Raw genomic sequence first — 22,764 nt, 5'->3', positions numbered from 1 at the left:
CCGACGACATGATTAGCCTGCCTTTATGTCCAACAGAGACATCATATCTCTCAATCTCCTGTCACCCTTTCTGCCTATTCCCCACAGCCGCGCGCGTAATCGCTTCTCATTACACACGAGAAGAGCAATGGGGACTATGCACGCCCTGATTCCCTGAACCCTATCACTGTTATCCTTTTTCATCACTACCCAAGTAGTACCACTAGCTCACAGGTCACAACACTACAAGACCTGAATTGTGTGATTGACAGTGAGCAAGGCCCTAGAGGATTAAACAAAGATCAAGGCAGATGGATGAGAAGTGTGGAAAGGCATGATTCCTTTCCAATCCAATCACATCCCTAGGCTGCATGCATGCACTCCCTAATGGAACCACAAAACCTACCTTAACACCACTGTTCACCATTCATTACAGGGAATAATTGTCCCCCCCTTCCTCCCATATATTAATCCCCCTGATACCTGATTCTCCCTCACCATTGACAGCACCACCTTCTTCCCCTCCCATCTCTCTCTACTACTATCTCTCAGAGACGGACCAGACACACAACTTCTCTCTCCCAAGCCATTATTAAGCAAGAAAGCTTGGAGGAGGAAGGAATGGAGCTGGATGAGCAGGCATTCTTGGAGGAGCTCTTCTCCGTGAGGAGGGACCAGGCCGGCGCGTGGGGGGAGTGCAATGCCATGGGGGACTTCTTCTCCCCGGCCTGCGGCGGGGGAGCCGCCATGGCTGACTGCTTCCAGGAGCGGCACCAGGCCACCGTCAGCGTCCTGCCGACCTTCACTGCCTCCTACGACCACGCTCCGCACCACCAGCAGCAGCAGCATCAGCAAGCGCCGGGGCCGGGCTTCGACTGCCTCAGCGAGGTCTACGGCGGCGGCGTCGTCCCCTTCAATGCCGTCGGGTACGGCGGCGGCGAGATGGGGTTCCTCGACGCGCTGGAGTCCAAGGCGGCGGACAGCGGGCTCGGCGCCTGCAAGGTGGAGCCCGGGCTGCTGGCGGCGGCGGCGGACGGGTTCGGGATGCCGGCGGCGGCGGCCCCCGCGTCCAGGAAGAAGCGGGTCGAGGGCATGCCGTCCAAGAACCTCATGGCCGAGCGCCGCCGCCGCAAGCGCCTCAACGACCGCCTCTCCATGCTCCGCTCCGTCGTGCCCAAGATCAGCAAGGTACTGAAAGCGCATTCCTTTTTTTTGTTCAGCAATCCATCAATCTTGCACAGCGGGGGCAAGAACTAGAGCATCGTTGAGAAATCTGAACCTGTTCTTGGTGTGGATTTGGAGCAGATGGACAGGACGTCGATCCTGGGGGACACGATCGACTACATGAAGGAGCTGCTGGAGCGGATCCGGCGGCTGCAGGAGGAGCTGGAGGAGCAGCAGCCGGAGGGGGAGGCGCCGGCGCCGGCGCTGCTGAGTGTGTTCCGGGAGCTGAACCCGAGCGAGATGCTGGCCAGGAACACGCCCAAGTTCGAGGTGGAGCGCAAGGAAGACGGCCAAGACACCCGGGTGGAGATCTACTGCGCCGCCAAGCCGGGGCTGCTGCTGTCGACGGTGAACACCCTCGACGTGCTGGGACTCGACATCCAGCAGTGCGTCGTCAGCTGCTTCAGCGACTTCGCCATGCACGCCGCCTGCTCCGAGGTACTCCACAGTAAATTCAGCAGCCGCCATGGCCGTGCATTCTTCTTCAGCTGTCCAAGAATGAATCAGTTCACCAAATTCCGATTGGTTTTTTGGTTGCAGATGCAGAGGGACATGCTCAGCGCCGACGCCATCAAGCAGCAGCTCTTCAAGAACGCCGGCTACGGAGGCGGCTGCTTGTAGACCAAGATGCAGTTTAAGCAGCAGCAGGAACAATGATGATAATAAAGTAGCAGTAGGGTTAGCACTGGTAGCAGCAGCAGTAGCGATAAAGGCTCGACCTTTTTAGCAAATCATAACAATGTCGCCGTGATCAAGACTCTCTTCCTCTCCTGTTAACAAAGATCGGCGCCTTTCTGATGAATGATTGATTATCCATCGCCTTTGCTGTACTTTTCCTTTACGAGCCATGTTGCTGCATCTCCTGCCCTATCGGTCCAGAGAAAGCGAAAGCATCGTGCATCTCAATTTCAAGTCAATGCTCGTGTTGTGCTGGACACCAACTGGTGCTGGATCATGTAAAAATACACTACCAGTTCTCACAGCAAACATCCCTTTCTTTGCACATTGCCTCAAATCTTCACCGGTGCCGATGATCAAGACATGTATGTATGGTTAGCACCAACTGATACTCAATCATCCTGTAAAAAAATAAGCACATCTTCACTGGTGACGATGATCAAGACATGTATGTATAGTTAGCATCAACTGATACTCAATCATAAACACACCTTTTTTTTCACTGATGAAGACATGGATGACAGGTAGATTGGGACACCAGACGTGTTTGATAGAGAAGGCAAGTTATTGTCAATTATGTGTGAGATGAGCAAAAAAGATTCACCACCTAAGCGGATCACTGCCTCTTTGTCGTATCTTCTGGCCTTCTTCCCACAACGAGGGCTGGGACCGCCGATTAGTTAAGCATAACTCTCGAGCTGGAGCTACCCACCATTGACCCCTAATCTATCTAGTAGACCGGCCGAGCAGACAAAGATCGTGTCGGTTTGCAGCCTGCCAACCTGCCGTCTGCCCAGTTTTATTCATCCTTCATCCACCCCCAAGATTTCTAATGTGCCCTTACAAAAAAAAAATGGTTCTGAATTTTGTTATGCGCCAAGGGTCAGCTATCATGGTTTTGTAATGCCCTAGAAGAGGAAACACTTTTTGCAGAGCACCACCAACTGCCACTTCTTTTGTACACACAGGTTTTGTTTGGCTCTCCATGTTCGTGCAGGAAGTCGGTCAAAAAATAAGTTTCATTTGGCTCTTCTTCAGCTACTAATGCCACTCTCAATTTCTAGTGCCCTAAACAATGATCTGAATTCTGTAATGCCCTAGCGGCGGTCAGCTATCATGGATAGTTTTCTAAATGCCCTAGAGGAGGCACTTTTTGCAGAGTGCCATCAACTGCCACCTTTTTTTAACAGAAAAGCTCTCTTTGGCTCTTCTCTTCAGACTCATGCAGAAAGTCGGCCAATCTTAACTCCAGAGTTTGTACTCTTGTTCCGTCCAGCGTCCCAGTTCTTCTTCACAAGAGCAAGAACATCAAACCTTTCATCAGAACATAAGTAAAATGATGACAATGCCAGATTCCCAATATTAAAATATACTAGTACGTATTTCAGAAATAAGAAGAGAATGCAACTGTATGCAACGGCATGGATGGGGCTTTGCCCATGATATTCCGCAGCCAGAGATGCGGCTGGCAGTTTGACGCCATGACGACCGCTTTGGATCTCTTCAGTTGGTGGCATGGCTGCATTGGTAGTGCCCATCAACAGGCCATGACCCCAGCAGAGAAATACATGCACGTGTTACCTGTCAAATGTCACCAAACCCGAAATAATCGCTCCAAATACCATGACAATGGTGAAACTTTTTTGCAATATTAAGACCCCAAAATGTCTCGCAAGGAGGAGTATGTCCAGTAGCTAACAGCCTAACACTAACAGTGGCAGGTAGTAACAGGAGCAAAGGCAGCTAAAGGGCCAGTGACAAAATGCTGCTAGCTGCCTTTTAAACCTATCTACCTCCATTTCATCCAAGGTCAGGGAGAATACATACATTAGCAGCGTGTGCAGGGGTGAGGGGGGGGGGGGGGGGGGGGACCTGTTAGAGTGTTAGAACCAGGGCATCCACCAGATGTACATCTTGCCAAGGTTTTTGTGGGAGACCGCCTCGGCGATCAGGCGGCGCGCCTGGCCTTCCACGGAGAGCGGCAGCGAGGGGGCGGCATTGACGCCCACCACGACTCCCTGGAGCCTAGCCGTGATGTTCGCGATGGCCCTCTGCAATCATTCGAAGCGAGAGGCAGGGTCAGGAGAGCGACATGGTTTGTTTACCAGTGCACAAGTATGTACATATAGCAGTGGCATCGGTGCGAATGTGCGATGTCGGCAATACCTGTGCCTGTGGGTTGCGGACCTCGCCTCCGCTGGATTTGCTGGTTTTGGTCCACTCTACCAGCGGGTCATGGATGAAGGTCTCGAGGACGGTCATGAGCGCCTCCTTGTGACCCCTGAGAACCGACAGAGTGATTTCGCAGACCTTCAGAAAGACGCCTTCGTATCCGGTGATGCCCAAGCCGTCGATCATGTTCTGGAATTGCAAAGTTAGCATGCCCATGTTAATAATACTTGTAACAAAAATCAGATTCAGTGTGTTGGATAAGCTGCTGCTAGAAAGAAACTGCAAGACAAGGTTTTATTGCTTACCTGCGTAAGCCTAAATGGCACCACCTCTGGCTTCTCAAGCTGCAAACCCTTATCAAACAGGCAGCTGAAATCGACATGCACACAGTCCCCGGTTGTCGCATCAATAAGGATGTTTTCGCCGTGCCTGTCACCAAGCCCAACAATGTGCCCAACCATCGACCAGACTGCAGCAGTATGTGCATATGCTAATCTGGCACGAAACCATGCAGCTGGTTCAGAGAATGTCATCAAGAACCACTTGTGGAAAACTGGGGGGAACAGTGGAAGAATTTTTGTTTTCAGCATCACGTCTTCAGCCATTTTGCTAGCATGGCATTCATCATATAGCCTCTTGATTTGCGAGGTTGTTTTCATCCTATCGTACTTCCCGCAAGTTATGTATATGTCCTGAAGAATATGCCGAAGACCACGCGTGTTGGGCACCCATTCTACTAGTCCACAATCTTCTGTAAGTGGAACCACTGCAAAGGTTCTGATATAAAGCTTTCTCCTGCGGCTCTCAGGAACTTTGGAGAGGAGACGGTTGATCACGGCATTGAACTCCATCATACGTGAATCCTTCCTAAGATCATCCTTCGGTTTGCATAAAAAGGGGCGAGCGACTCCATCACTTCCAAGGAACACGACCTGGCATCCAATATGATCATGCTTGTCAGTTACCATTAAAACCTACTACCTCCGTTTCAAGGAATAAGGCATCCTCGTTTTACGAGCTTTTTGTTTGACCAAAAATTACTTCAAATAGATCAAAATTGTTTGTATGAAATTAGTACCATTAAAAAGTTCTTTTCAATACGAATCCAACGGTACTAATTACATATAATATGATCAAGATTTTGTTGCTCAATTTTTATGGTCAAAGTTCGTCTTGGAATACGCGTGCGCCTTATTCCTTGAAACGGAGGTAGTAGTGAAGTATGACTAGCTAGTTTTGACCCTTCAAAATGAAAACAAATCATAAACGGGCAAAACTGTGATTAAATGAGTGCAAAGAAACAATCTGGACCCTGGATAGCTCCCATTCTCCCACACAATATCCAAACAACGACTTGCACCCACAATCCCATGATGTCCATCATTCATAAGAGTTCGTTTGACATCTAGGTATTCAATTCATTTTGTATAAATGAAATGAACTTAGGAATTCATTTCATTTACATTGAGATTCCAATACTACATACTTGTTTGGCTGCCACATAGATTTCTAAATGAACTGAATTCCATATGAAACTGATGAAAATTAAAAACATGATCTTTTCCTTCAAAAATATACATGGTCTCAATTCTTGAAATGATGCCAGGGAGAAAATCCAAGTTAATCTAGAGAAATAAAGTCAAGTTGGATATTTTCCAAAAAAGAAAAAGAATAAACACACACAAACTTACAAGATCAAGCACATGTGATTCACAAGATCAACTAATAATCACATAGACTACTAATTAAGTGACTACTGCTCTGCAAATGCAAATTGTGTCTGAATCATGCAACACCTTCAGTGGGCTACGACATCAAACAGCAGCTAAGGTGAGCTACAAAATCAACCTCAGAATCCCACCGATGGCAGCAAGCATACAGAAAGAAAATCTTGGTACTGGAGAAGTAAACATCTAAGCTGATCAGTAGTGGTGATCTATCTGTCTTCCTCTTGAACATCTTCTATCCTGTTCAGTATTTTTTTTTTTTGAGGAATTGTTCAGTATCTTGTTACGATTGGGAAAAATTGATTGGGGGTTCAGTCAGTAGGAGGGAGTGGCCAGGGCTCGCTAACCAACGCACAACGCCGTCGTCGTCGTCCCTTCCGGCAGGCCAGTGGTGGAGACGCACGGCAGGGACGACACATCCTGCGCAGTGTGCCGGTGCTGCAGATCAGGGCCGGAATGAGGAGCCTAGACGTCGCCGTCCCTGGGGCTGCAGGTGGCCGAGGGCGGTGGCGGTGGCTGGACCGGTGAGTCCGGGGCAGGGAGGAGCAGGAGCTTCCTCGTCCATGGCAACTCTCGAGGTCACCGGCGACGATGGCGGCGCAGCTCCGGCCACTGGAACAACCCCTGTGGCTTGCAGATCCGTTCGCTGCCCTTCCTAGACGTCCTCTTCCCGCAAGCTGGGGAGGATCCATGGCGAGTGTCAACGGCAGGGCAGCAAGATCCAGGGCGGCGATGTGGGGTTTCTTTTTTGTTCGGTTGTTCAGGAGGAGATTTCCACACAAAAGACAGGTTGAGAACGGGAATCGACCTAACGCATGGCGTCATTTCAGAGGAATTGTCAAATGAAATGACGCTACAATTTCTCGGCAGCCAAACAGGTTATCATTGGAATTGCCAAATGAATTCCACAATTTTGTAAGGAATGCCTAGATACCAAACGAGCTCTAAAGGAATCTAGGACTACTTTCCTACACAAACTTCACTATGTATAGACAGCTGCTGCTCCTCAAACATGTGTAATTATCAAGGCAGTATTAAATATATATGGATGTGCATACCTTCTTTGGTTTCTGAAGAGAAGAAAGGATCTCTGCCTCATCCGCTATTCCAGCTATAGTAGGATGCTCAGATACCGAAAACGGGTGAAAAGTAGATTGACCTGACATATTTGAATCGTACGATGGCAGAGTCACAGTTAGAGACTGCTGGACAGGTAAGATAATTCCCAGTGGCATCATTCTTTTCAAGGAACTGAACTCAGTTGAGATATTTATTGCCTTAGCCTTGGCCTGCCCTGGATGAAAGCACAGCTTAATCAGATGTTCTATTAGAGAAGGAAACTGATTAAACAGTGCAACATTGCCCCCCTTCCGACAGCCCTTCTTTGCTGAGTTTAATATATGAGTAGCTGCTTCTCGTCTTGCAGAAACTGTTGACTTTGACACCGCAGCCATCATCCAAAGTGCTTGCTGAGGGTATGCCTGTAACACACACGTGATAATGTATCTGACAGTTTTGACAACATCACCATTCTGATGACAAATGCGGGATATCAATTGGGAGAGCACAGTCAGCCACTGATAAGTTGGTAGATCCTTCGAGGACCCACGAATGATGCTTAACATCTGCAATTAGATGGGATGATCAGATCTTTTACAAAAATTCAAAATAATGAGGAAAAATTACATGTGAAACAAAATTTACCCTATTATGAACGGTTACCATTCCTCCATTGGAGGAATTGTCATCTCTGATGTATATGTTTCCAAATTCGAAATAAAGAGTAAGCAACCGTGGTAGTGCTTGAAAAAGATTCTTGTGTCCTTTGTGAAGTCCTTTTGCATAACATAGTGAGACTGTTGGAAGCAATTCCCACCAAGGCTTCTCTTGAGCTTGGGTACTTAAAGGGCCAGCAGAGCTAGGAGTGACAGATCCAACTCCACCTGTGAATTTCTTATCTTCCTGGCGTTTCCTAGCATCAACAAGTAAATCATCCAAAAACTTTGCCATGCAAAAGAAACCTTTTTCCCATTTTGGCCGCAATTCTGCTACTCTATTGTAGAGACATCTGATTTCCTCGCTCTGTTTTTGCCCTGTATTGTGGATCCATCTAGTATAAAGAAGAAGGGTTTTAGACACATCTGGGTTCTCTTTTGATGCTTGTGTTGCAGAGAAAGGTGCATTTGGCAATGCGAGAGAAAGGCTGCAAAGGGAGGAAAGGACAACATTTCCCAAAACCTCCGCAGGCATGTTCAGAAGTGTTTGCTGAAGTTCAGCTATAGCACTATCAGATTTCCGTATATTCCAGAGGTGCTTTGCCTTCTCCATGTGAACGTTAGGAGCACCCGATGCGTCTGCTTCCAGTATTGCACGGTGGGCTGTTTCATAGTGACCAGCCGAACGGCAGAGCTTAGCGTACTGAAGCCAGCAGTTCCCAACTTGAGAATTCATATGACTCAGATTATAAACCATCCGCCGGAAAGCAAGCAAAGGCTCCCTTGCCCACAGAGATGATTGTGTACATCTAAGACGGTTATCCCAGTCTGTTGTTAATTTCAGAAATTTTGGATCATCTGCACTGAACGATTTATCGAGAAATGACTCGTCTCCCAGCAGCGAGTTGAAGTCTTCCAACTCGCACAGCATGTGGAGCTTTACAATGTAGGGATATGCACGCATGTATGAGTCCATGCCTGCTGCAGCCAATGGAACAAGCAATGCTTGCTTGGACTGGGCAATCTTTTCAGCAACCATAAACTGGTCTTTGTTCATCATTGCCTTGAATATCTTAGCAAGACCTATGTCAAACGAAGCACTGTTCTCAGAACTGCTGCACACAAGACCTTTGTCTGCCTCAGGTAGGTACTCATCCATGAGATCCCATCTCCCTAATCTCCAAGCTGCTTGCACTCCTTGCATGCACCAAGTTTTCTTATACTGAGGTATTCTGCACACCAAACCATCTACATGTGCAATCATGGCTTGAAGGTGGCACATGTTGAGCGAACAGTTGAGAACATCACAATGTCTCTGGACAGAATCAGGTTCCATTTGCAAAGCATGTTCACATAGTGTTAGCACTTCAGCCCAGTTTCCAGTTTTCTCATTGATGATTAGTTGATCTTGTAGGCTTGATGATTTCCTCAGATTAGCTAAACCTAATAGACCATCGGGCTCATCCAATCCTCCATATATTTCCATGAGAAAAGAGATGTCATCATCTGAAAAAGTGCCACTATACTCTGCAGCTGGATTAGAGGAACCAGACATCTCTCGGACATGAGATTCAAAATATGCTAGAGCACGAGCATGAGCTTGACATCTAAAAGATGTCTTAGCTAGAGTAACTTTAGGTATAGCAGCCAGCAGCTCCGCAACATTGCTACACTGCACCAGCAATTGATCTTGGCCATCATTTTTCAGTTTACCTGCATGCTTCCCAGCCATGGCATGACTAGACTGGGATAGAGCGATTTCCTGTTTGAGGTCATCAACCCATTGCCCAAGATTATCAAGTAAAGTGAAGATCGCCTGAACACAAACCTCACTCTGTCCCCCAGTAATACCATGAACAGTAGCCCCACTACTTTCTGAAGCAGCTGCATTGAGAACAGACAAAATTTCATCGGTGATACTTTGCCGAGCCTCTGGGGTTCCATAGCAAACAGCATTTAAAACCAAGTACGGTAGAAGATAGAGTGCAGTTGGCATGTCATGCCGAACAATTCCCCGACATGCACTGAAAATACCATAACGCGATCCAGTTGCGTGTGATGTCAACTTTCTAATCCAATAATATATCCATCTTCTAAAAGACATTGTTGGACGGTATATTGGGCCGAGTAGAGCAGCATCACTCACATTAGGAAGATGAAATCTTGATGTCAAGCACGGTGCAATTATTTCCTTAACATAACTAGAAAAACGTCCCCACAACTTCTGGCCCCTTTTGCTCATTTCACAACTACTTGAATCCTTCCCATTATCTTCATTGGGTAAAGATTGACAGCCAGCCAATTTCAGTAGCTCTTGAATAGCCAAGGCAGCAGAATCTTGTACCCACAATCCCATGATGTCCACCATCCATAAGAGTTCGTTTGACATCTAGGTATTCAATTCATTTTGTATAAATGAAATGAACTTAGGAATTCATTTCATTTACATTGAGATTCCAATACTACATACTTGTTTGGCTGCCACATAGATTTGTAAATGAACTGAATTCCATATGAAACTGATGCATATTAAAAACATGATCTTTTCCTTAAAAAATATACATGGTTTCAATTCTTGAAATGATGCCAGGGAGAAAATCCAAGTTAATCTAGAGAAATAAAGTCAAGTTGAATATTTTCCAAAAAAAAAGAATAAACACACACAAACTTACAAGATCAAGCACATGTGATTCACAAGATCAACTAATAATCACATAGACTACTAATTAAGTGACTACTGCTCTGCAAATGCAAATTGTGTCTGAATCATGCAACACCTTCAGTGGGCTACGACATCAAACAGCAGCTAAGGTGAGCTACAAAATCAACCTCAGAATCTCACCGATGGCAGCAAGCATACAGAAAGAAAATCTTGGTACTGGAGAAAGTAGCATTGGATTTGATCAACATACAGTCAAATATGCGATGGTTCAGGTTCAGAATACAGTCAAGTTCGATATTTTACAGTCTACTGAATCAGTGGTAGTGTGGACAGATGACTAGTGTTAATATATAGGAGGATTGAGGGGAGAGGGAGACGAGAGATAGGAGATGCAGCCTACCTGCTCCTCTGCCGCCGGAATGGGGAAATGGACGCGAATGGTACGACTAGAGGGCGCTCGCGGACGACTCTGACCGGCCGTGTGCTGCCCCAGCTCAGTTCTCCTCTTGCAGAATAGGCCAGCTGACAAAGAAACGAACAAAAAATCCAACTTTTTGCCCCGATCGAAGTGGAGATAGGAGGCTCCAGTTAGATTGGAACCCCAAACAGAAGGCCATCAGGCGGATCTAGCAGGTGAGTGGGGACGAGACGGCGCTCGAGAAGGGGAACGGCGACGGCGACGGCGACGGCGTCGACAGGCAGAGGGCAGGCGCTGAGAGCGGCGGAATCCATGGATGGATCAATTTGGGGGAAGAGGCGAGAGGTGGAAGACAAGAACGAAGAGGAGAAGTCTCTCTCTGCTCTGTTCGCCGACCAGCCCGCCTAGCTTAGGCAAAACAATAAAACCATACCTTAATCCTCCCTAAAACGAGGAAAACCGGTGAACCGGAAGGGAAAACCAGCCTAAATATTGGCGAACCGCTGGACTGTGAATTTCGCCATCTTCCGTCGCGTTTTCGGCACATTTCCGTCATTTCTCGCCTAAATCTAGGTATTTTACGTGCCTAAATATCGGTGGCCAATCGTTTCATGCCAAACTTCCAGCCTACCAAACCACCAGTTTTACCTTATTTCCACTGGAGGTACCGGGGCTGTTTTCTCGGGCCTCTTATTCAAATTTGATTGAACTCAGGTCTAGTTAGCGGGCCATATAGTGCAGACACAGCGTGCTGTCGCTCTAGCTTGCTCTAAAAGCACATATGTGTGATAGATTGACACGAAGAACACATATTATTATTAAATAGATTGTTGATATTTCTCTCTGCACCCTACAAAATGGTTGATGGAGGAGTTGACTAACCCATGCATGGACACATACACACTACCTAAGAAATATATATATAAGAGATGCATACGGGTCCACATGTCATCCATCATGTACATATATTAATTTCAGTATGAAGTAAGGGTTGTGATATTTCTTGAGTGTGTGTGTGTTATTGATCGTGTACATGTATATTGTCGTCGACTCCCTTTATTAATAACCACATATTGGACACCACCTTCTGGCTCATAGTATTGTCGTCAACTCCTCTATCACCCCTTCATCCATCTTAGCAAAACAAGTCCGGCATGCTCTCGAGTTAATCTTTGTTGGGTCCTCAATGCTTCCTCATGAGAAGATCGACCCTTGATATTGGTTTAGGGAAGCTCCCAGCATGCCATCGCCCATCTTGTTGGACTAAGTGCACCGCATGTCCATCCGTCGCCTCGAGCATCCCGACATGAACATACCATGGGTGGCGACGCGATGTTGGGTATTGTAACCCTTGGTGAACATATGGATTTTCTCGTATGACCGCGCAAGAAACCTAGGGCCCCGTAGATACTCTCAGACTCGCAATCCATCACGAGTGTGTCTCCTGCTAGCTCGACTTGGCTCAAAAATGTCAACATAATGAGTGAAGATACTCTAGGAAGGTGTGTATACTTGGCTAGCATGATGTGCGATAACATAATGGGTGACGATTTAACATAACAGTCTAGCAAAATTAAGGAGAGAAGAGGGGGTGTTTTTTCTTCCTACGTGGCTACCAAGTGGTTTTGTGGTGAATATTTAGCCACTGATACAAAATGTGTATTATCTACTTTCCTATTCGGGCGCCTTGCAAACCCTAATTATAACTCAAAAAAAAACAAATTCTTATACGACAATCTCATGATTAAAAAGGGCACTCCGCATGATTAAAAATGTTTCCTGATTAACAAATTGTTCATATTACAACAAACAAAGGGATGCATATATAAGTACATATGATATGGAACAAACAAAATGGCACCTCTATTGTTAATAGAAACAAATGTTAGCATGCTTTACACATGAAATAATTTTGTTACTATATATTACATTGTTTAAATGTTACGATCGGTGTACGTGGATATGTGGCTATTGTGTATGACTTAAGAAGATGCTCAGCTTCGATCGGAATCCAAAGGGAGTTTCTCCATCCATATTTGGAAACTCTTCCCTGGGAATGTCCAAAAGCACTTTCCTAAATCTCCACCATGTACATGTGATCATGCCCATACATGTGTCCCATTTTCTAGTCTATCATTGATCTATATTTCCATGATCCAATGCTCACCCTATCTCAGCATGTGATCATGTCCATACATATGTCCCCTTTTCTAGTATATCTTTGATCTATATTGTGGCTTTGGCAGGTGGATGCCGGGGCGGCGGCTCTTGGATGGCTGGCTGACGACATGGTGAAGTGGTGGATGGCCATGGTCATCGGATCTGGCTCCATTTTGCATATAAACCAGCTGGTTTGTGGTGACTGCGACTGTTGGAGCTTGAGGTGTTGCGGTTGGGCGCGTCACAAAGTGTTGTTTAGTGGAGATCGACGATGGGCACCAGTGCTTGTAGCGCCCTCGGGTGGCGTGATGGAGTACCGAGCGAAAGACTGGCTTGGTCGGTGCCGGCACTTTGATGTCGTCTTCCTCGTTGGAGGAGCTCCATTTACACACGAGGTTTGGCCTCTCCGGGAGAAATCCTAGATCCGCTTTCTCGGGCAGGCGACAGCGTCAACTACATTGCGACCTTCTTGGAGGTGTCGTCTAGGAGGACTTATTCAACTATTGGCGTGCGTTTCTCTTGTCGTCAAGTTGGTGGATGTCGGGGCGGCGGCTCCGTGTGGAGGATGTTTGCAAGTCGACGCGGCTTCATTGGGCGGAGTTCTTGTCCATGTAGCTTCGGCAACGATCTTGTGTCGCTAGTGCAGCGAGATTGTCAGCTCGGTCAACGCATCTCAGCAAAGGCAATTTGACTTTATGTCGCAGCGGCGGCCCTGGATGTTGCTGCATCTGCCGTGGTCTGTGTGTGGTTTGCCCTCTGCAGCTTAGGTTGGAGACTGTCGGGTCGTGCAGCGTTGCGACTCCAGCGTGAGCAGGAGGATGTCGGGATGGCGGTCCCGGAAGGTGGTGTTGGTAGTTCGTGGATGTCTGGACATCGGTCCTGAGACCTTGGCAATGTTCAGGGCATCAACCTCATATCATGCGGGCAACGAGGTTCAACCTTATGTTGTGTCATTGGCGTCACGGTGGCGCACCTCTCCTGAAGTGTTGGTGTCCTCATCTTCGTTGGAGCGTCCCGTTCTGCTCCTCCCATGGCAGTCACGGCGTCTTCTCTCCGGATTTTTTGTGACAATCATGGTCATTTTCCACAATGAATCTAGGAAAACTCGGTGAGACAATCGTGGTCATTTTCCCCAATGAATCTAGGAAAACTCGGTAAGACAATCGTGAGGCATCGATAACCGTCATGCATGATCGGTGACATAGACCCTAGATCCATTGTCATTTTCGGATGGACCGGGCATGAACAATGATCTAGCATTTTAACATACGCCTCTCCATAAGACGGTGTTTGGCCCATATAGGTACGAAACCAACTCTATTCAGAACTTGGCCTCTTTTTGAGTTGTCATATTTCGGTGACCTAATAGTTCATTAACAAAAGAAAGTTACTCGTTACCTCACCCGTATAGAAGGAAAGATAGCGTGTTTTCGTTCCGAGGCATGTGTAACATATGTACACTTCAAAAAACGAGAGAAGGGAGGAAAACCTATTTCTTTGGCATGGAATCATAATATGGGTATATAATGTCGGTGTTAAGAGGAAATAACATGCATTATAGTGCTATACCACGTGTTTACCAACAGAGAGCACCAAGAGATTATCAAAAGGAACATGCAATAAGACAATAAATATGTCACTTTTCTATCTATCCATTAAAGCCTCTCTCCCTCCCTCCTATACTTTCCTACATTTTAGGCTCATCGCCGTTCTCCTATATATACAATGATAGCACGCTAACAAACCTCTTACCCCATCAATTGATCGCCAATCTTCAAACCTACCCTGCTTCACAGAGTTGTACCTCCACATCATTTATTAGCTCTAGAATTGTTGTGACCCACCTTAACTCTTGGCCTATCCATCTTTTTCTTTTGCACATGAAATAAAAGGCAATAACTGTCTTACAGTCGTGCTTCAGTACCCATTGGTTAGCTCCCTCCGAATGCGGCAGGCGTAACGTGGGTGCACATGAAAATAGAAGGCAATAACAAATATTTTAAGTGCATCTCCACCGGGGAGCCCAATAGCGTCCCCGATAACAATTTGGGGGCTGGAGGTAAAATTAGGCTCACACTCGCGCGCCCAATAATGCGTCGGCGCCGTTTCGAGCCCAATAAAACCGCCTGCAACCCCCATGCCCCTTCGCACGGGGTGCCAAACGGGCGCACCGACGCCTCGAGCCATGTTGGAAAACGCCCACGGGCCTCGAGCCATGTTGGAAAACGCTCGCGGGCCTCGAGCCATGTTGGAAAACGCTTGCGCGCCCCGCCCATCAGTGAGACATGGCGCTGGTCGCGTTTTTAAAGACGCGTAACGACGGTCGTCACGGGAAACCGAGGTGGCGAGGAGGCCAGACACCATACGAACTCCCACACGACAACGACCCAACTTGCGGCGTGGCTTCAATGCTGGCCGGTGCGACTACTTTAAACCCTCGTGGCCACCACCTCCTCCGTCCAACCTTAGCCACCACCGTCTCCGCCCAACCCTTGCCACCGCCGTCTCCAATCCATCCCTAGACACCGCCGTCTCCAATCCATGGCGCACAAGTACGAGACCGGCGGAAGCGGCGCCAGCGGCGAGTGATCGCACCAGATCACGCTCGACGAGGCAGAGGTGCTCTACGAGGCTGGAGCAACGCCGCCTCCCGGAGTGGCGCCGTGTGTTCCAGCAGGAACGTGACCCCGAGGCCGCAAGGTCCACCGGCCATGACGTCGGGCAGTTCAACCGCATGAGCCGCGGGATCTGGTGGTTTGGACGCGACATTGACAGGACGCTCGTGGCGTACGGCTACCGGCCGCGGAGGCACGTCTACCTGCCGCGGAGGCGCGGATACCCGCCTCGCCGACCGTTGTACTTCATGTAGGCACATCGCATGGCGGCGCCGCCTGCGCGCGCATCAACATGGGCAGTGTCGGGCGCCTCTCCATCCATCTTGTCCAGGTCCAGCGGTCGATAGCGCTCTGCGCCGTACGCAAGGCCGTCTGATGGCGTCGTCATCCGCTACGGCGCTCGAGGCGGCTCCTCGGCATCGGTGCCGGTGAAGAGGAAGTGAAGAAGGAGGTGTCTGGCTCGCTTGCACGCCTCCCCAAGGAGGAGGATGTGCACCCACTGCTGTCGCTGCCCGCGAAGAAGTGGTGGGAGATGGACCTTAGGTGCGGGCGCCTACCGCATCCTCGACGACCCGGCGGACGCGTCGGGAAAGCACTGCTTGTCGGCCGGTCCAGCAACGAGGACTACCGGCAGGTGACATACAACGCGCGAGAGGTGGAGCTTTGGTCTGCTAGGGAGTCTGACAACTTCGTCGACCTCGCCGCTGCCGAGCCTTCTCCAGCACCAGCGTCGAAACATGACGAGGACTGGAGTTCTCCACCGACTGCAGCGATGTCGCAGAAAGTGGCGACTATAGTGCATTCTTTGTAATTTTATGTTGTTTTAGATGCTTCGTTTTGCTGAGCGCGGAAACCTAGAGGCGGTCAGAGGAGAAGTTATTTTTAGTGGAGAATCAGGTACGAGATAAGAGATGGTTCCTCTGCTGAATATGATTTGATGCCTCTTTTAAGTTTTTCGTCATCAGGTTTCGCTTAATGTATATTTGGGCTATGTCCTGAGGGTGCTCAGTTGCCGAACTGGAACATAGGCCGCTGGGTGTCCATGAGGAGCACTGTCATGCACATGATCTGAAAATTAGCCAAATACCGTACGTACCTTGTACATACGCTGAAATTGCGAAATGTTTTATCAAAAATAATGGGCATATATTCTTATGGATATCCTTGAATTGAGCTTGGGCCTCCCCTGATGCACGGCCGGGTAGGCACGCTGCACATCGCGCGCGGGGCTACGGCGACAAAAGACGCACCTACGTGCTCGAGCACACTAGCTCGAACGCCTCCTTTCATATGTACATAGACACGTGACGTACAGGCGTGCATGCAAACGTTTAGAAATGAGCGGGAATACCTAAGATGACGTACGGCAGAAGTAATAAACGTTTAGAAATGAGCGGGAACACGTAAGGTGACGTACCTATAGGCAGAATGATAGAATTAATAAACGTTTAGAAATGGGCGGGAACATCTAAGATGACGTAAAAGCAGAATGAATAAATGTTTAGAAATGAGCGGGAACACCTAAGGGCATTTCCAACGGGGTGACATTCCTGTTTGCGTGGAAGAAAAATGCACTAGACCCTGCGCCATCAGACCCACGCATAGTGATCGGACCGTTCGCGATGACGCAAACGCGGCCCAAATATGCATCATATTTGCGTCTCCATGGGCATTGCGCAGTCGCGCAAAGTGACCGCGTTGGTTGCATCCGAGCGCACTAGGCAGTGACTATGTAAGCAAAATATTCCTTCATTACTTTTGATTGGCCAAAAGGATCATCTTTACAAATATGGTCAGTCCAATTAACCTAAAACTACCACGGCCGTACCTACTCGCCGTCGCGCGGCCTATCACGGCCGGGGTTACTCGTAGTCGCGCGGCCTACTAATGGCCGCCATAGGGGATGGGGCCGTCGTCGAAGCGCAACCGCCTAACGCACTCGCGCCATGCACACCGCCGAAAGGACATCTCGTACTGCCGCCTGCAGCGTTCGAGAACCTCGGCCAAAGAGGAGTCACAGTGGACTATCTTCGCCGCCGCCTTCGCCTCGTCCTAGGTCCTAGCTGCTACCGCCACCGCTTCGTCCCTGGCGGCGATGACGTCCTCCAGCTCGCGGTTCTCCTGGTCGACCCGCGCGTGCTCCGGTCCCCTCCGCTTGACCGAATCCAGGTCGGAGCATAGGTACGCCCGACTCATGGCGATCACATGGTTGCGAGCTTCCTCCTCCGCTGCCCGAGCCTGACAGCGATCAGCGTCCCCAGGTAGACTCTCGAAAGACGCGACAAAGCCCGCTGGTCGTCAAACTTGAAGCGGATGTGGCCTTCCTCGTTGTCGTTGACGATGTCGTGGATGACAGCGTCCACGGGTGGGGTAGCCGGCAACGGAGGACCCGCCGCCATCTCCGCCTCCTCCTCGGCGAGCTCCACCCTAGCCTTGGCGAGCTCGGCCCAGATTTCCACCCTGATGTCGGCGATTTCCGTCCTGGCTGCCGCCACCCGCTGACGCTGTAGCGGGCGCCCTGCCGCCTCTGCCTCCGCAACCTCCGCACCGTCGGCGCCGTCTCCCTATCCAACTGCTCGGTGAAGGGCATCGGTGGCGAGCTACTCGTCATCGAACGGCTCCATCGCGTGGAGCTCGGCCCGATGAATTGGCGTATTGGTTTTGTGCGAGCGTCCTTTTCTTCCGCTTGACCCCATACATTGCAGCGTTTTTACACACAGCTTGAAGAAGCAAGAAATCCGGGCGGCGTACGTTTTTATACACGTACACGCGCGCGGCCACGGCTGTTGGAGATGCTCGAAGGTGATGTGTGTGCCCTCTTGATGCTAATTCCAAGTGTGTTGCCGTGAGATTTGGGAGGCTTTTATTTCTGTATGGACGGAGAGAGAAAAATCCTAGATATGATCTACTTGGTTTGGCAAAAAAGAAAAGAAAATCAATATCGGTTATGAGCAGAAGGGGCGCCAGCCCGATGGATTGGCGTATTGGTTTTGTGCGAGTGTTCTTTTCTTCCGCTTGACCCCATCCACTGCAGCGTTTTTATACACAGCGTGAAGAAGCAAAAAAATCCGGGCGGGCGTACGTTTTTATACACGTACACGCGCGCGACCACGAATTGCATGCTGACGAGGATCCATCACCCAGCATTAGTTAAGCATAACCCTCGATCTGGAGCTACCCACCATTGACCCCTAATCTATCTAGTAGACACGTGACGTATGTGCTCGAGAACTCGAACGCCGCCTTTCGTATGTACATAGACACGTGACGTACATGCGTGCAGGCGAACATTTAAAAATGAGTGGGAACACCTGCGATGATGTATGGCAGAAGTAATAAACGTTTAGAAATGAGCGGGAACACATAAAGTGACGTATCTATATAAACATTTAGAAATGGGCGGGAACACGTAAGGTGACGTATCTATATAAACGTTTAGAAATGGGGGGAACATGTAGGTGATGTACAAGCAGAATTAATAAATGTTTAGAAATGAGTGGGAACACCTAAGGTGACGCTACAAGCATAGTTAATAAACGATTTAGAAATGAGCGGGAACACCTAAGAGCTTCTTCAATAGGCGTCCAAAATAGCCTCGTGCTGAAAAAACCGCTATTTTAGAGTTTGGCTGCTACAGCAGCATAGGCTTGGAAATAGCGTGCGCGGAAACTTGACCGCGCCCGGCATAAAGCGGAATCGCCCGCACCAAATCTCCAACGTGCGAGATAAAACGTACTAAATGCGTGCCCCTCAACTGCAGCTGAACCCTCTCTTTTTTTTTCCCACCGCCGAAGCGCGCCGGTCCAAACCCTCCTCCCCCACATCGACGGGCCTATGCGCCGTAGCTCCTTCGGCTACATCGGCGTGCGCGACTAGGAGTGGAATCGAGCCGAGCCGAGCCGGATCGTGGCTCGGCTCGGCCAGGCTCGTCAAAGTTCGAGCCGAGCCTGGCTTGGCTTGTAGCACAACCATTTCTGAAAAAGAGGCTCGAGGCTCGGCTCGATAAGCTTAAGACTCGGCTCGAGGGCTCATCGAGCCGGACAGAAATTTGCCCAAAAAGCTGCGCCTACTCCATTTTCCTCGCGACCTCGCACGCATCTCGCCGGGCGGCACCTCCACCGACGCCGCTTCCCGTCGCTACCACGGCCACCGGTGTCGGCCGCCACCGCCTCATCTCCTCCATGGCTCCCCTACCCCCCGATTCCTCATCCCCTCTACTCTCCCTAGGTTTCAGCGCCGGCCGCCGCGCATCGCCGTTGGCCGCCACGAAGCAAGCCGCCAGAGCATCACCTGCAGTCGTGCCTCCACCCTGTCTGCCCATCCCCGTTCCTTGAGATGCAAGAGGAGGCGCCGCCCCCTTGTCCTCCTCCAATCGATCCGCCTGACCATCTTATCTGGTCCTCACCTAGGACGCGGGGCCTAGGGTTAGCGGCGGGTGCCGCCCGGCCGGCCTGTCGCCTGACTCGGCCCTCCGCCTGTCGTCCCTCCACCCGAACCAGGCTTACGAAATGACAAGGGATGGCAACGAGGAAATGGTGGAGCGGTGGTTCTTTTGTCATTGAAATTCATGTTTAAACTTCATTTCATTGAGCTATGACTCATGTTCTATTTGTTCTATTCGGAGTTGTTGAACTAAGTGCATGTGTTTGTAATGTATGACACTATTGGTCTAAGTGCATGCATTTGTGTGGCGAAAACTTGTCATGTATGCTGCTTTGTGAAACTTGTTAGACTATATTTTAGATGTATTCATGCTATATTGTTGTTTATACTTATGAAATTCTACATTTTTATCATAGGTTATGGCGAATTTTTAAATTACATCGAGCCTTCGAGCCGGCTTGCAAGCTTCATCGAGCAGGCTTGTCGAGCCTCGAGCCTTGATTGGAAGGTTTAGGCTTGGCTTGCCCCACCTTCGAGCCGAGTCGAGCCCGAGCCAAGCCTCGAGCCTCGAGCTTCAAGTCCACCCCTATGCGCGACCAGCCGGCAAACAACTTCTATGTCGAGACCCGTTCCGTCAGCTACTGCCTACCCATCGGAACCTTAGAGACCGCACACGAGGCCGTGTGCGCCTACGACAATGTGGCGTGGTGGCACGGTCGTCCGCGTCGTGACCTCAGCAGCCACGAGGTCAATCGGAGTGATTTGGTGCCGCCACCGCGCGTTGTTAACAACGAAGAGAAGCGCCGGTTCACCATTGCGTAGGCGGACGAGCGCGGCATGGCATCGTGGTGCGCGAACTTCCCCCAAGAAGTCATCGACGAGAGGGAGTTTATTTCGCGCGGAAGCGGGCGAGGCGTGCGAAAAAGCGAGCGTGCAAGGAGTTCATCCTGGTGCGCGGCTGGAAGGTGGAGCACCGTCGACTAGAGAGATAGCAAGTGGGAAGGACGTCCACCACGTCGAGTTCGGCTAGTAGATGTTTGGGTTTTAGATTAGTTTATCGTATTTTAGTATATATATGCTGGCCGATTGTTGGAAGAAGAAAAAGAAGAAGAATAGGGATGGATGCAAATGTACGTGTGGTACGTAAGCAATTAATGCTGTATATATATGTTGTTCAAGGCGTTTATAAATGAGGGGGAGGGAACGCATAGGCAGAATATATATACCGGAGTAGTATAATATAATAAATGAATGAATAAAAGGAGAGGAAAATCGGTGGCCCAAGAGACTTTTGGGGGCTCCCAGGATAGCCGTTGAGAGGGCGGCGGCCCGATTAATTGGCAAATTAGTTGTTTGGGCCGGAAAGAGAGGGAGAGGCCAGAGTACGTAGGAGAGTCTGGGCCCAACGAAAGAGGGAGGCCTGTTAATGTCGTCTCTGTACGCGGATTGTGTTTGTTTTTTGTTTGTTGATTGAGTAAACAAAAGAAGGAAACGAGAAAGGTCAACGCGCGCGATGGAGCATGCGGTTCTGCTAGCTGGAGAATCGACCGGTCGCGCGATGAGAGAGGTAGCACGTGCGGTGCGGTGCGGGCGGACCATTCGCTCACGTACACGACACACCGCATGCTCCGGGCACACAGCGTGGTCCTTTGCTGCACTTTTTTCTGCCTTTTCCTTTAATGTTGCTACATCTCAATTTCAAGTCAATGCTCGTCTTGTGCTGGACACCAACTGGTGCTGGATCATGTAAAAATACACTACCAGTTCTCACAGCAAACATCCCTTTCTTTGCACATTGCCTCAAATCTTCACCGGTGACGATGATCAAGACATGTATGTATGGTTAGCACCAACTGATACTCAATCATCCTGTAAAAAAATAAGCACATCTTCACTGGTGACGATGATCAAGACATGTATGTATAGTTAGCATCAACTGATACTCAATCATAAACACACCCTTTTTTCACTGATGAAGACATGGATGACAGGTAGATTGGGACAACAGACGTGTTTGATAGGGAAGGCAAGTTATTGTCAATTATGTGTGAGATGAGCAAAAAAAGATTCACCACCTAAGCGGATCACTGCCTCTTTGTCGTATCTTCTGGCCTTCTTCCCACAACGAGGGCTGGGACCGCCGATTAGTTAAGCATAACTCTCGAGCTGGAGCTACCCACCATTGACCCCTAATCTATCTAGTAGACCGGCCGAGCAGACAAAGATCGTGTCGGTTTGCAGCCTGCCAACCTGCCGCCTGCCCAGTTTTATTCATCCTTCATCCACCCCCAAGATTTCTAATGTGCCCTTACAAAAAAAAAATGGTTCTGAATTTTGTTATGCGCCAAGGGTCAGCTATCATGGTTTTGTAATGCCCTAGAAGAGGAAACACTTTTTGCAGAGCACCACCAACTGCCACTTCTTTTGTACACACAGGTTTTGTTTGGCTCTCCATGTTCGTGCAGGAAGTCGGTCAAAAAATAAGTTTCATTTGGCTCTTCTTCAGCTACTAATGCCACTCTCAATTTCTAGTGCCCTAAACAATGATCTGAATTCTGTAATGCCCTAGCGGCGGTCAGCTATCATGGATAGTTTTCTAAATGCCCTAGAGGAGGCACTTTTTGCAGAGTGCCATCAACTGCAACCTTTTTTTTAACAGAAAAGCTCTCTTTGGCACTTCTCTTCGGACTCATGCAGAAAGTCGGCCAATCTAAACTCCAGAGTTTGTACTCTTGTTCCAGGCCAAGATCAAGAGCAGCAACCCTTTCATCAGAACATAAATAAAAGGATAACAATGCCAGGTTCCCAATATTAATAAAAGGTACTTATTTCAGAAATAAGAAGAGAATGCAACGGGATGGATCATGGTCGTGGATGGGGCTTTGCCCATGATATTCCGCAGCCAGAGATGCGGCTGGCAGTTTGACGCCATGACGACCGCTTTGGATCTCTTCAGTTGGTGGCATGGCTGCATTGGTAGTGCCCATCAACAGGCCATGACCCCAGCAGAGAAATACATGCACGTGTTACC

The 22,764-nt window shown here is 49.0% G+C and overlaps 2 protein-coding genes across 2 annotated transcripts; one reads left to right on the top strand and one right to left on the bottom strand.

Annotated features, from left to right (window-relative positions):
* The first annotated feature begins 570 nt into the window (after positions 1 to 570).
* Positions 571 to 2,005, top strand: LOC127319220 (transcription factor bHLH93). Its single transcript, XM_051349452.2, has 3 exons — positions 571 to 1,167; positions 1,285 to 1,641; positions 1,744 to 2,005. Exons 1-3 carry the CDS (start codon positions 601 to 603, stop codon positions 1,822 to 1,824), a joined length of 1,005 nt encoding a protein of 334 aa, XP_051205412.1. The 5' UTR covers positions 571 to 600; the 3' UTR covers positions 1,825 to 2,005.
* Positions 2,006 to 3,309: 1,304 nt separating this feature from the next.
* Positions 3,310 to 9,878, bottom strand: LOC127319218 (serine/threonine-protein kinase ATR-like). Its single transcript, XM_051349450.2, has 5 exons — positions 7,485 to 9,878; positions 6,839 to 7,405; positions 4,359 to 4,985; positions 4,048 to 4,242; positions 3,310 to 3,932 (listed from the first exon to the last, which is right to left on the bottom strand). Exons 1-5 carry the CDS (start codon positions 9,861 to 9,863, stop codon positions 3,765 to 3,767), a joined length of 3,936 nt encoding a protein of 1,311 aa, XP_051205410.1. The 5' UTR covers positions 9,864 to 9,878; the 3' UTR covers positions 3,310 to 3,764.
* Between the last annotated feature and the right edge of the window lie 12,886 nt (positions 9,879 to 22,764).

The sequence above is a fragment of the Lolium perenne genome, chromosome 7 (assembly GCF_019359855.2).
Source record: "Lolium perenne isolate Kyuss_39 chromosome 7, Kyuss_2.0, whole genome shotgun sequence".
NCBI lineage: Eukaryota > Viridiplantae > Streptophyta > Magnoliopsida > Poales > Poaceae > Lolium > Lolium perenne.
This window is presented reverse-complemented; position numbering and strand designations above follow the sequence as displayed.

What these genes read in the sequence shown, in the direction of transcription:
- LOC127319220 (XM_051349452.2), top strand. Translation starts at nt 601, where the DNA reads ATGGAGCTGGATGAGCAGGCATTCTTGGAGGAGCTCTTCTCCGTGAGG. An exon ending in TCGTGCCCAAGATCAGCAAG is followed by an intron (nt 1,168 to 1,284) that starts GTACTGAAAGCG and finishes GATTTGGAGCAG; the next exon opens with ATGGACAGGACGTCGATCCT. An exon ending in TGCACGCCGCCTGCTCCGAG is followed by an intron (nt 1,642 to 1,743) that starts GTACTCCACAGT and finishes TTTTGGTTGCAG; the next exon opens with ATGCAGAGGGACATGCTCAG.
- LOC127319218 (XM_051349450.2), bottom strand. Translation starts at nt 9,863, where the DNA reads ATGGTGGACATCATGGGATTGTGGGTACAAGATTCTGCTGCCTTGGCT. An exon ending in TGGTAACCGTTCATAATAGG is followed by an intron (nt 7,406 to 7,484) that starts GTAAATTTTGTT and finishes ATCTAATTGCAG; the next exon opens with ATGTTAAGCATCATTCGTGG. An exon ending in TGCCATTTAGGCTTACGCAG is followed by an intron (nt 4,243 to 4,358) that starts GTAAGCAATAAA and finishes TTGCAATTCCAG; the next exon opens with AACATGATCGACGGCTTGGG.